The following is a 13,042-nucleotide window of genomic DNA, read 5'->3' as shown; positions in this document are numbered from 1 at the left end:
TGCTTCCCTTTTTTCCTATACCTGGTCTCTATAATAATGTTTAATATTTGGATAGTAAATGTTTACTTAAAATATTTTGTATAGGGCAAAGGATATTTTGTCACTGTAAACATTCCTCAATGGAAAAAAATAACATAAATTCATGTTATACTGAACAAATCTTGAGATTCTAAGAATCTTCTCAATTCGGTGGGGGGTGTGGGGTGGCATTTTGTTTTGGTACTATTGTACTTAGAAATGGAAAATGGTTATCTTTGTTTCCTATGTGTAGATTGCTTTCAAACCTCAGGAAGGTTTTCCCTCATTATTTGTATTAGTTGCTTCTTGCTGCTGACCACAAACTTAATGGCTTAAAACAGTAGAAACTTTTTATATTGTAGTGTGGAGGTCAGAAATTCAAATGGGTTTCACTGGGCTAAAATAGAGGTGTTAGTTGGATATAATAATAGAAAGAAGAGAGGTATAGTGAGGAGAGAAAGACAAAGGAAGGAATTTATTTCGGAACTGTTAAGCCTAAGAACAGTCAGCCAAAATGTTATAAACGACCATCACGCAATTACAAATGTATCCAAATTTAGGAAATGGATCTGAGCAACAGCCAGAACTGTACAGGTCATTTTGTTTGTTTTGTTTGGTTCTTAAGTTGGCAGGACAGATTTGATGCTATTGACATTGTTATTAAAGCTATGTAGTACCTCCCCTGAAGAAAATACATGTATGGCAAAAAACTCACATTTGAATACAGTTTTTGTGATTTACAGATCCCTTCCAAGAGGTTCAGAAAGCTGAGATTACAAAGTTTTGGTCTGAAGGGTGAAGTTGCTTTGCAGTTTTTAGGTCCTATGATTTGTAGATTCACCAAGATAACATTTCCTTGCAAATTAGTTACTTGAGTGCTAATTAAATGGAGTTAAAACATCCTCACTCAAGTAAACCGTACAATTATTACACTTCCAAGGGGACAAAAATATGTTACGTAATCTTGAGAAAATGAAAATGAAACCGATATAAGATCAGTTAGAATTCCATAGGAGCTGATATTGCCACAGTGCTTAGTAACTTTTTTTTTCCATTTATTTAGTTGAATAGAATAGATATTATGCTTAACAGATCTGATAGCAGTAAGGAGGATAGGGGATAGATAGAATTTTAATTTATCTTTGTGTTTGGTCATCTTCTTTTGCCTCTAACTTTATTGAAATACAGTTAAATTTAAAATGCAGCTGATGGTTACTATTAAGAAATTTAGATAATTTGGAACACTTGCTTTTTCACTGTAATCTCTCCAGCAAGTCCTCTTGTCTGTACCTCCCCAGCTACCCGAATCAGTTCATTCCTCTTTGTGTTCATTATCAACCTAGTCCAATCCACCTGGACTTCTACATTAGTAGTTGCTAATGGCTTCAGCGTTTTTGTCCTTTCAGATTCATGTTGAAACTTAATCCCCAGTGCAGCAGTATTGGGAGCTGTGACCTTTTGTGAGACGTTTAGGTCATGAGAGCTTTGTCCTCATGTATGGATTAAGGCCCTTATCAAAGGGCTTGGTGGAGGGAGTTTATCCCTTTTTTGCCTTTCTGATTTCTATCATGTGAGGACAGCATTCTGCTCCTCTGGAGGTCACAGCTTTCAAGGTGCCATCTTGTAAGCAGAGACTAGACCCTCACCAGACAGTAAACCTACCTGAACCTTGGTTTTGGATTTCCCAGCCTCCAGAACTGTGAGAGTTGAGTTTCTGTTCTTCATAAATTACCCACTCTGTTATTGTGTTATTGCATCACAAAACGGACTATGACAGTAATTTAATCCCCCTATTGTCTATGAAAGGATATATTGGAAATAACTGTTTAAATAAATAAGATCAAAGATTAGAAATTGTGGTACAATTTAGATTATGAATTAAAAAAACAACAAAAAAGCAGCATCTTGTAAGAGCTTCTTCATTTGCCTTAAAATGGAAGCTAGCCTGAGAAAGTGGTTATTATGTTGTATTCTCTCAGAGCTTCTTAAGATGCATGCCATCTTTATTTATAGCAGGGGTATTTGTGCTCTGGCCTATCCCAGAAGGGAGGATTCCAATTTGATATCTACACCAACCAGCCTTTATGCACCCATACCTCCTCTGACCAGTTCTCTGCATTGAAGATTGGCAAGAATTGGGCCTAGATAAGAATTAGAGCCTCCGAATAACTGTATAATAAAAAGCTCAGACAGAATAGTCACCTGTAAAGCTGAAACCTTTCAGAGCTTCTATATAAAGAATTATTTTTACCCCAGTAATAGAAAATTATGGTTACCCATGTAAATTTTATTATTTCCCCAGTCGTGCCTGGCTTTAATTACCAGGATGGCAACTCATTCAAATTAAAATGCTTTGTATTCATAATTATTATTACATATTTTATATTTATTATATATTATATAGTGTTTATTATGTGTCAGTCACTATTTACATTTATTTAGGGTGGGTGCTGTTATTTTACAGAAGAGACTGAGGTTTACAGATGAGATGAGGCACAGAGGTTTAGTAACTTTCCCAAGGTCACACAGCTAATAAGTTGCTGAGCCGAGATCTAGCTTATGGAAGTTTGACTCTAGAATCCTCACTCATAACCACAACACAATGCAGATTTAACAGCATACTGTTCTCTGACAAAAGACTTGTGTCTAGAATTTATAAATAACTTCTAAAAATCAATAATAAAAAGACAACATAATAAAAAATGACCCAAAACCTTAAAAAGAAGATAAGCAGTTGACCAGTAAGCACATGAAAAGATGCTCAACGTCATGAGTAATCAGGGAAATGGAAATTAAAACCACCATGTATACCACTAATATGCTCATTAAGAAGAGTAAAATTAAAAATACTGAAAACACCAAATATTGGCAGGGATATGGAGCATCTGAAATTATCATACATTATTGATAGGAATGTATAATGGCACAACTTTGGAAAACAGTTTGTTAGTTTCTTACAAAGTTAAACATGCACCTATCCTGTGGCTCATTAATTTCACTTCTAGGTAGTTGCCTAAGAAAAATGAAAACATGTCTACAAAAAGACTTGTACAAGAATGTTTATAATGGTTTTATTTGTAGCCAACAACTAAGGACAATACAAATGCTGTCAACATAAGAAATAATAAATTGGGATATATTTGTTCAATTAGAGGATTACTAACTGATACACAAAACAATGTAGTAAAAGAAGTCAGAAAAAAATGGTATAAGTGGTAGTTCTGTTTGATTCCATTTATACGAAGGCCCAAAACAGGCAAAACTAATGTCTATGTTAGAAATCAGAACAGTGGTTACTTATTTGATAGGAAGGAGATAAGGGAATTTTTGGAGTGATGAAAATGTTCTGTAACTTGATTATCATGTTGGTTATATATGTATCTTAGTCGTTTGGGCTGCTATAACAAAATACCATAAACTGGATAGCTTATAAACAATAGGAATTTATTTCTCAAAGTTCTGGAGGCTGGGAAGTCCAAGATCAAGATGCCAGCAGATTTGTTGTCTGGTGAGGGCCTGCTTTCCAGTTCGTAGATGGCCCCTTCTTACTGTGTTTTTTATATGGTGGAAAGGATGAGCTAGCTTTCTGGGATCTCTTTTGTAAGGGTGCAATCATGAAGGTTTTGCCCTTATGACCTAATCATTTCCCAAAGACCGCACCTCCTAATACCATCACTTTGAGGGTTAGGATCTCAACATATTAATTTTGGGGGCACACAAACATTTACCATAGAAACAGGTGTATACACTTGTCAGAATTTGTTGAATTCTATATATTTAAAATTGGTGCATGTTACTGTATGTAAAGTACACCTCAATAAAATAAATAAGTGTATAAAGTTTTAAAAAAGCAAGGGGGAGCTTTCAAACAAGCACAATGCCAACAGAAATGACAACTGACAACATAGAACATGCAGAGACTATTACATACAATGTCAACTGATATTCGTAATAATCAGGACAAGTTTAATTTATATTCAGTATAATTTTCTAAGAAGTCACCAAGATATACTACTTTTAAAAAGATCTCATTAAAAGGGCCGGCCTGGTGGCGCACTGGAGAGTGCGCCGCTTGGGAGCGTGGCGGCGCTCCCGCCGAGGGTTCGGATCCCATGTGGAGACCAGTTCCTGCTCACTGGCTGAGCACGGTGCGTGCGCAACACCGAGGGTTGCGATCCCGTTGCCGGTCCCCGGTACAGGCGTGACACCAAGGGTTGCGATCCCGTTACCAGTCAGTAAAAAAGACAAAAAGGAAAAAAAAAAAAGATTTCATTAATAATTATCCTATTGAAAGTTTTAGAACTTAAATGCCTAGATACCAGTTGTGTAGAACTTTTGGTACACTAAACACGTTTTCTAGATTTTATGTAAAGAATAATTAATATTGGGAAAATGATTCTGAAATGGAATTAGAATGTAGTGTCTTATAAGAAGAGTCTGCCCAAATGAACGTATGAAAGGTTTATACAGACCAATTCGCTTGATTTGTGTAGGAGATTGGTAGAAGAAATAAAAATGTGGCATCTAACCTAAGCATGTTTGTCTCAGCATTTTATTCATAATATATTCCAGAACTGTTAGGAACTTAGAGATGCCACATTGCATATGCTAAAATACAGCAATAATTTGTCCTAGTAATAATAATGCAGCAAATGATCATATATAGATAAGTTTGATGGTGGCCTATGTAGTTTGACAGTATTTGTCTTTGAGTCCTTCACAACTTGTTTCATGGCATTCAGATGTACTTGAACTACTGAAATGAATGGAAATAAAAGTTCTGTAGTCTTTTATTAAGAGTTTAGTCTTCAAAATAAAGGATAGCCTTTAAAATTAGTTTGTAGTTTTTGACCTCATTCAAGTAGGTTACTTTTTGTGGATTGTCGTGGAAGTAGTAAACACTTTAGTCACCACATATTATCTAATGTGGTCTTTGGTTTCTCAAACAAGACTGACATCTTGGCTGTTTTTTGTTTATGGAAAAGCTAATTTCTGCTCTTTGCATCTATTTTAGTAATAGTTATGCACGAGTGCGAGCTGTGGTGATGACCCGAGATGATTCAAGTGGTGGATGGTTACCACTAGGAGGGAGTGGACTAAGCAGCGTCACTGTCTTCAAAGTCCCTCATCAGGAAGAGAATGGCTGTGCTGACTTTTTTATCCGTGGAGAGCGACTCAGGGACAAAATGGTAATGAATAATGTATCTATTGCTATAATTTTGAAATGTTTTCTACAAAATGAATTGTCTGTTTAAAATTACGATTAGTGTGCTGTCATATATGAGGGTTATTTTTGCCCATGAATCTGTGATTATGTTTCTGGAGCTGTTTTTCTGTTGAAGACAGTGAAATATGACTGTTTCCTTTGAACTGAGACTGACATTAATGTACACATGTTGAGTGAGGGGAGCTGCTTTTCCATTTGGGTTTATGCAGGGACATTCATGAATAATCCTCGTAGTTATTAAACTAGTTACAACCTGCCTCCCTTTCTCCCCACTATTCCCTAGACCAGAGATTAGCAAATTATAGTCTGTGGGTCAAATTCAGGACCACCACCTGTTTTTGTATGGCCTGTGAGCTCAGAACGGTTTTTATATTTTTAAGTGATTTTTTTAAAAAGTCAAAAGAATAATAAATACTTTGTGACATACAAAAATTATGTGAAATTTAAATTTTATTCATAAAGTTTTAATAGAACATAGCCAAGGTCATTGTGTGTGGCTACTTTCACACTACAATGACAGAGCTGAGTAACTGCAGAAGACTGTACCTGGCACCTTACAGAAAAATTTTGCTGACCCTGCCCTAGACTCCTGTGTTCTCAGGCTCTTTCTCTTCATTCACCATATTAATCCATTTATTCTATTCTAGGCTCATAAGTTTACGTAGTGGCCAGCCTAAATTTTAACACTGTTATCTTCTACCCAGATGAGTGATTTCTTACATGTATATATTTTAAAATTTCAGTTTAACCTTTTTTTTTTGTTTTTTTTAATCCTTATTAATTAATTAATTAATTATGAATATTCGTGAAATACAAAGCTGATTGTCCCCACCCCTGTCCATGATGTGGGGGCCAGATTCATACCAGGGACATATCCATTACCAGAAATTACTTTTGTACCCTTTGTCTCCTCCCAATTATTCCCCAACCTCCCTCCCCTTACCCCTCTCCCCTCAACTCCAATTTGTAGCCTAGGAATGTTCCCTCCCTCTGTTGGATCACGGCACTACTGTGGTCTTTCTTTCCTGCCTTCCTTTCTCTCTTAGCTCCCACATATGGGTGAGCACATGCGGTATTTATCCCTCTGTGCTTTTCTTGTTTCACTCAACATAAGTTTCTCCAGTTTCATCCATGTTGGTGCACATGGGAGTATTTTATTCTTTTTTATGGCAGAGTAGTATTCCATAATGTATATATACCACAGTTTCCTTATCCAATTATCTATTGATGGACATTTAGGTTGGTTTCATATCTTGCCTATTGTAAACAGAGCTGCGATGAACATGGGAGTGCAGGTATTTCTTTGAAATGATGATTTCCATTCCTCTGGATATATACCCAGAAGAGGGATTGCTGGTTCATATGGAAGATCTATCTGTAGTTGTTTGAGAAACCTCCAAATTGTGTTTCAAAGTGGTTGTACTAATTTACAGTCCCACCAGCAGTGCAGTAGTGTTCCCTTCTCTCCACAACCTCGCCAGCATTTGTTATTCACCGTCTTTTAGATTATAGCCAATCTCAGTCTAACCTTTGATATTAGTTATTTTCTCTCTTTTAATTAATGTGGAAGTCTCTTTCTTCTTTTTTTCATTTGTGAGCCAAAAACAACTAATTATATCTGGAAAAAAACCCAAACATTATATCTGAAAAGCTGAGTAATGTTAGTGTCATTTCTGCATCAAGGAAAAGAACATACACTTAGAAGCAGAATGACAATAAAGTGCCCAAAATTTCTAAGACTCTTGAAAATGATAACATTATATCTGAAAAGCTGAGTAATGTTAGTGTCATTTCTGCATCAAGGAAAAGAACATATACTTAGAAGCAGAATGACAATAAAGTGCCCAAAATTTCTAAGACTCTTGAAAATGATTAGAATTCCCTTTAAATATATATTGTGATCCGGTTTATGAGCCCATTTAGCATCTATGTTATTTCTATTAGAAATGTGTTTTAAATTTCAAATAATTCTTTTGTACATGAACATTTTGAATGCAACCTATTGTTAGTTTGGGGTCTTGGTTTCTTGATATATTTTACACCTGAATCATTTCAGTACATTAGAAAGTTGCTTAACTTGTCTGTGCCCCAATTTCTTCCTCAGTTTGAGGAGAGCTATCCTAAATCATCTTGAAAGCCTTCTAACTCTAGTGTTTTGTGAAGTTATGATTCTCCTCTGGGTTACACACACACTGTACAATGTATCTCAATTAATCAGAATGTGCTTTTAGTATTGTAGGTGACTCCAGATGATGTCAGACGTCAATATAATAAGTTTAACATGTCACCTTTAAAAAGTTTAAATATTTAAAGGTGGTTCTTGCCTTGGATAAAATGATGTCTGGCACCTACTAATGCTTTTATAACGTGGAAACATCTAAGAAGGGGGGGCCTATGGTGAACTGCCTAGAGTATAATGCTTCTAGTCTGAGCTAATGATGACTGGGGAATGTTAGAGAGGAAACGAGATTTTTGAAACTGAGTAATATGTTGAATATCTAACACTTTTTAAAATAATGAAATAGGAAAGAAGAAGAAAGAAGTCAGATGTGGAGTCAAGCTTGGAGAAAAAAACCTTGCTAGAAAAAGCATAAGAAAAAGAAAAAGGATAACCTAGTTGTGAAATAGAGGGGAAAAAAATCAGTGAAGCAGCATATTAGATATATTAATAGACACGGACATTTTGCTTTAGAATAATTAAATAAGGGACCAAATCTACATAAATAGGAGTGAGGCTGGTCAGAGATACCTCTGATTGATGGATTAGGTGATTGTTCAGAATGTAGCTTTAACATAAAGCTAGCAAGAATAAACCTGGGATTCAGAAAGAGCTCATTTTCTCTGACAGGGCTTTAAAAAAAAGAACATTTAACCTAGTCCTGGGTGTAGAATCTTGATAAACTAAATAGGCTCTTCTAGAAGTACTGACCAGGAATCGGAACACATGTTGTTTCATCTAAGCATTTCTCCATGAGGAAACTGTTATTTGTGAAACAGGGATAATAAACATATCTCAGTGTAAACATAAAGGAAAAATTGCTTTTAGTTGGAGGTTTGCCATATTTCTTAGAGTGATTAGCTATAGTAAAGCATTCTAGCTTACTGGACTTGTATGATTAAAGGCAGAGGCAATAACTAAGCTATAAATTGAAACTAGCAGCCTTGTGGAATCTCAAGACAAATGAGACAGTGACATTGAAATAAACAGATTAATTGACTTCCTCTGCTGGGTAATACACTTCTGACCAAGACTTCTTTTGAAGAGTCTAATAATAGAATTGGAAGTATACATACATTCTTTTTTATTATCACTGTATTTGGGGGTCATTAATGTCCATTTTTATAGGGTTGTTGGTTTTTTTCTTTGGTTTTATTTTAATCCATTTTTCTGGGTTCAAGTTTCTTGATTTTTTTTTTTTTTAAGAAGTACTCTGAGTACTGAGTCTGTAAGTCTACAAGGTGTTTGCCAAATTAATAGTAGCTTTCTTTTAAAAGCGTTCTCAGAGAAGAAACAGTACATTTTAATAGTTGTTCCTATGTAATAGTTATTTATAAAAGATAGTTGCCAAAAACTGTTCTGTACCCATTTTGCCTATTGGTCACATCTTAGAGTCCTTAGGTGAATTCTTATAAGTGAGGTTCTTCTCCCCATACCCCATGAATAAATTTGTGCCCTTTAAGAAAAAATTGATAAATAGTAAGAAGAGGTGCATATGGCCACTTCTGTGGCTAATAAAGAAATACTAGATAATATTTTTAAAGTGTTTGTAAGTCAGCATGCTGGCAAAAATAGTGAAGAAAAAAGATAGCTTTTTTCAATGATCAGAGAAGCACTTTCATAGAAGACTTTTCCAGCTTTTGATTTACAATTACTTGTACTAAAAGTAAGTTTTATTATGCTTCCCAAAGGGTTATAAGAAACCCTTTTTTATATAAGAAAGGGGGCAAAAATAAAGAACAGGCAGCCCAGGACTTGAAGAAGGTATCGTTTTGTGTAATTGGGTCAGTACCTATTCATTCATTCACTCACTTCCTCAGAGTCATCAGAAATTACTATTTCCTATGATGGTTACCTATAACTTGCTCTTTCTTATGATGTTGACAAAGGTAGAGTTTATTTTTTAGGTTATCTTTCTAGTAGTCTAAATTAGAGCTTCCCAACCCGTGTGCCATGAATAGGTTAAAGTGGCTGGAGCCTCCCAGCTGGTTGCCTTATAAATGTTTTTCTTTGTGGGGCTGAGGAGGAAAGGGTTGGAAAGCACTGCTCTACATAATTGACTTTCATGCTTTACTGATGGTTAAGAAAGAATTTGAAAGAAACGCCAGGCTTTGATTTTGTAGCCTAAGAGAATGAAAGTACTACCTTTTGTTGCTTTGCCTCCCACAGATTTGTTACCCCTTTTCCCCTGGGTGACGGAACTGCCAAAGATTACTCAAAGCCCATCTCTTCTGAGCAGTGAGAAGCCTTAAAAAGTGGTTAATCTCCCGAACCCTCAAGAGTGAAGCATTGGGAAATTAACCACAAATTGGGGTTCTCTTCCTGCATTTATTTTCCAGCCCAGCAAGTTACAAGAAGAGACATAGGTGGGGTTTTTGCTAAGTGCCATTTAACAAGTTTTAACAATAAAAGTTGGTAACATTCAATTAAGTCGATCTACTCACAAAAGCTTGATCTAGCAAACATTCCTTCTTCCTCCAGCAGCTTCCCAGTAACTTTACATATCAATCAGTAACTTGTCTGTCTTTGAACCAGCAGCCTTGCTATGTTACAACTCTTTATCTTACAACAGAGACTAAATGGCCTGGGGAAAATTTCCTGTTTTTTGTGAGGTCAAAATTTGAAACTGCAAGTCTTTGGAAAGCCAGGCCCTGTGAAAGTACATTTGCTTTATGCATACTATACAACCTTTTTTGCAGACAGTCAGGGATGGAATGGTCCTTGTCAAGGATAGATTGTCAGAACTTCTTTCTTGATGTCTATGAGCTGTATTCTCTATTTCCTTCTAAATCTTTAGAGCCTTTATTTCTTCCTTTAATTCTTTAAGACAAGTTACTTTGAACCACATATTTTTAAAAATGCTAACTAAATTTTAACTGTTGTTTTATATAGGTAACTTTACATAGATCTCCACATTCCCCATGATAAAAACGTTATCTTTTACATTTAGTTTTTATTAGGTACAGTGGCTCTTCTTCTGTATGACTCTTCTAACTTGCAGACATTTTATCAAAGTGTTTGCCGTATGTATAGGTTTTGTCATTTGACCATTTTTAGCTGAATTACATGCAATATGTAAATTTTAAACACTGAATTATAGTACACCTTTACATTCTTTATAAGTTCCTGAATTGTGTCAATAGTGACATAAAAAATTTGCTAAAATATTTATTTACTACTAAACACAATTTTTAATTATCATGGGGATCTAAAAGAGCAAATTTTAAGTTTATATAGTAGATAGTAAAATACTGTAAATTTATTAATTAAAGTTATGCTTTTTAAAGCCTATTATGTGCTAAGAGATGACAAAAGATTGTGTAGGGAAAATAGATATGCAGTAGGACTCTTTTAAAATGTCTGAATTACTTAAGATGTTCCATGGAAACAAGAAAAAAGCACGGTTATAAGATAACTGTCGTTATAAACTTAGAGTGACAAAGTTAATATTGAAATGGAGAAAGGAAAAATGGGAAACATTTCCAGTTTAGGAAGTTGCCAAAGAGATTAAGGAATGTTTTTAGGATTGATAAGTAATTAGATTGTGTATAAAAAGTTGTTTATAAAAATTAAAGTGCCTTCCTATTGTTTAAAAAGAACACATTTTTAAAATGGGATTTCTTACCAGTTATTGGAGCCTAAAACAAAATTAGAATATTTGTTTTCTAGGAATAAAATAAAGTAGTTATAATATAACAGTAGCTTTATTAAAAACGAGACTCACTTTCTTTCTACCATGGGGAAATCTTTAAAGACCAGGAAAACATCTTTCTGCCTTGGGTTGAACTTTATAAGTCCAGAACAAGAATTTCCTGCTAAGCTTTTCCACTGTGCCTCTGAATTATTCCATTGTGAAACCTCAGTCCTTCTACAGAAGTTTCTTCCACTAAATACTAATCGCCTTAACTAGCTTTTTTTCTTAGAATTCAGCCTCCCTAGCAGTTTTGTCTCTTGAAAGATACTAGTTTTCCTATTCACTATAATACCACGGTTAGGAAAATGGTGGGAGTGGAGATGGTGCAGCATTTTCATTGTTCCTTATTCCCCTCACAGAATATTTCTCTATTACCCACATATATGAATCCCTTTATTGATACTCTATACTATTCAGATCACCATCCTCCATTTTCATTTTCATCTGCTGACTGTAGCAAATACTTACCGTAACCAGCTTTTCCACATCTGAGCCTCATCATCATTCTTGGCTACATTTCTTAGCAATCTTGATCTTGTCTTCATTTCAGCACTACTTTCCTGGATCTGGTTGTTACCCAGAACTGTTCCCTTTAAGGAATTTTACAGTTTCTTATCATTTCCTTTTCATTCCCCTCTTACTGCTCTTCAGTTTCATGCTTTCTTTATTACTTTGTACCTCTGATTTTCTGCTAATTTCACTAGATTACTTCTGGCTTTAGAATCTTTTTTTGTTATTTTCTTTTTTATCTCAATCTAAATTTTTCATATCTCTTAAATCACTCATTTATATTTCAGTAGACAATATGTTGCTGAGTTTTCGCCTCACTTAATACTAAAGGAACTTCATTGAATCCTACACTATTTTTTTTTTTATACTCTCTTTTTAAAGATGAATCTTTCATTCACTCGTGCAACAAATATTTATTGAACAGCTACTGTGTGCAAAATACTGTTCTAGGCACTGGCAATATTTGAGCAAATACAAATCTCATTTCTTGCGGGAATGTATATTCTAGTGAGGGTTAAATAAATATTATAATAAAAAATAAGTACAATAAACAAATCAGAGAAAAGGGATATAGGGAATTTTTGAGGGGTAGGTTGGTTAAAATTTAGATGGAGTAGCCAAGGAAGGCCTTACTGAGATGGTAGGTAACATTTGTGTAAAGATGATTTATATTATGAATATAATTTTATATTTTAGTTTGTATGTTTAGATTTTCAAGTCTTAAGTGCTCTGAAAGTAGAATGAGTTTATATTCTTAGTTAAATTCTTATGCTTTATACTATATAAGATCGTAGACTTCTTGGATTTGGTAAATGATATCAAAATGTACATCAACAATGGCCACAAACTTTGGAGATATCAATGATTTATCCATTTATTCAAACAGGGCTTCTTCATTCTTGACTCTATTTCATCTTTTTCATCTCTAGTCATCTCATATCTTGCCTATGTTATTACAAATAAGTCTTCTAATTTTTTTATTACCCAGTTTTACCTAGCTTCTTCTAGTTTTTATATTGTTTATCATAATGCACTTCTAAAGCTTTGTCTAATATTTCTTTAGTATCCCCCAATAATTTCCTAGAAAAAATTCCATCTCTGTATCTCAACACAGAAAACATTTATAATCTTGTCTTTACCTACTTCATCTCTAATCTTAATCTGGCTTTTCACCAAAGGCAATCATTTTCATGGTGTTGCCTTACTGAGTCACTGATAGTTCATCAAAAGTACCATGCATTGAAGTTAAGAAAATGCCTTCCTTTCTTGTACATTAATAAATATGGAAGTATAAAGATAGCATATTAAGAGTTAATATGAAGTAGAGAATGTAGGCAGTTTACTAGTCTTCAGGAAATGATAATGTCAGGGAACA

General features: G+C 34.6%; 1 protein-coding gene across 1 annotated transcript in view; it reads left to right on the top strand.

Moving 5' to 3' along the window:
* Positions 1-13,042, top strand: part of SPRED1 (sprouty-related, EVH1 domain containing 1) — a 118,779-nt gene that overhangs the window by 53,159 nt on the left and 52,578 nt on the right. The window contains exon 2 of the mRNA XM_008581105.1: positions 5,033-5,207. Within this exon, the coding sequence (XP_008579327.1) occupies positions 5,033-5,207 (175 nt within the window). The remainder of the gene's footprint in view (positions 1-5,032; positions 5,208-13,042) is intronic.

Source organism: Galeopterus variegatus, unplaced genomic scaffold (genome assembly GCF_000696425.1).
Source record: "Galeopterus variegatus unplaced genomic scaffold, G_variegatus-3.0.2 Scaffold90, whole genome shotgun sequence".
Taxonomy (NCBI): Eukaryota; Metazoa; Chordata; class Mammalia; order Dermoptera; family Cynocephalidae; genus Galeopterus; species Galeopterus variegatus.
Note: the sequence above shows the minus strand (reverse complement) of the source record. Positions and strands in the feature narration are given on the sequence as shown.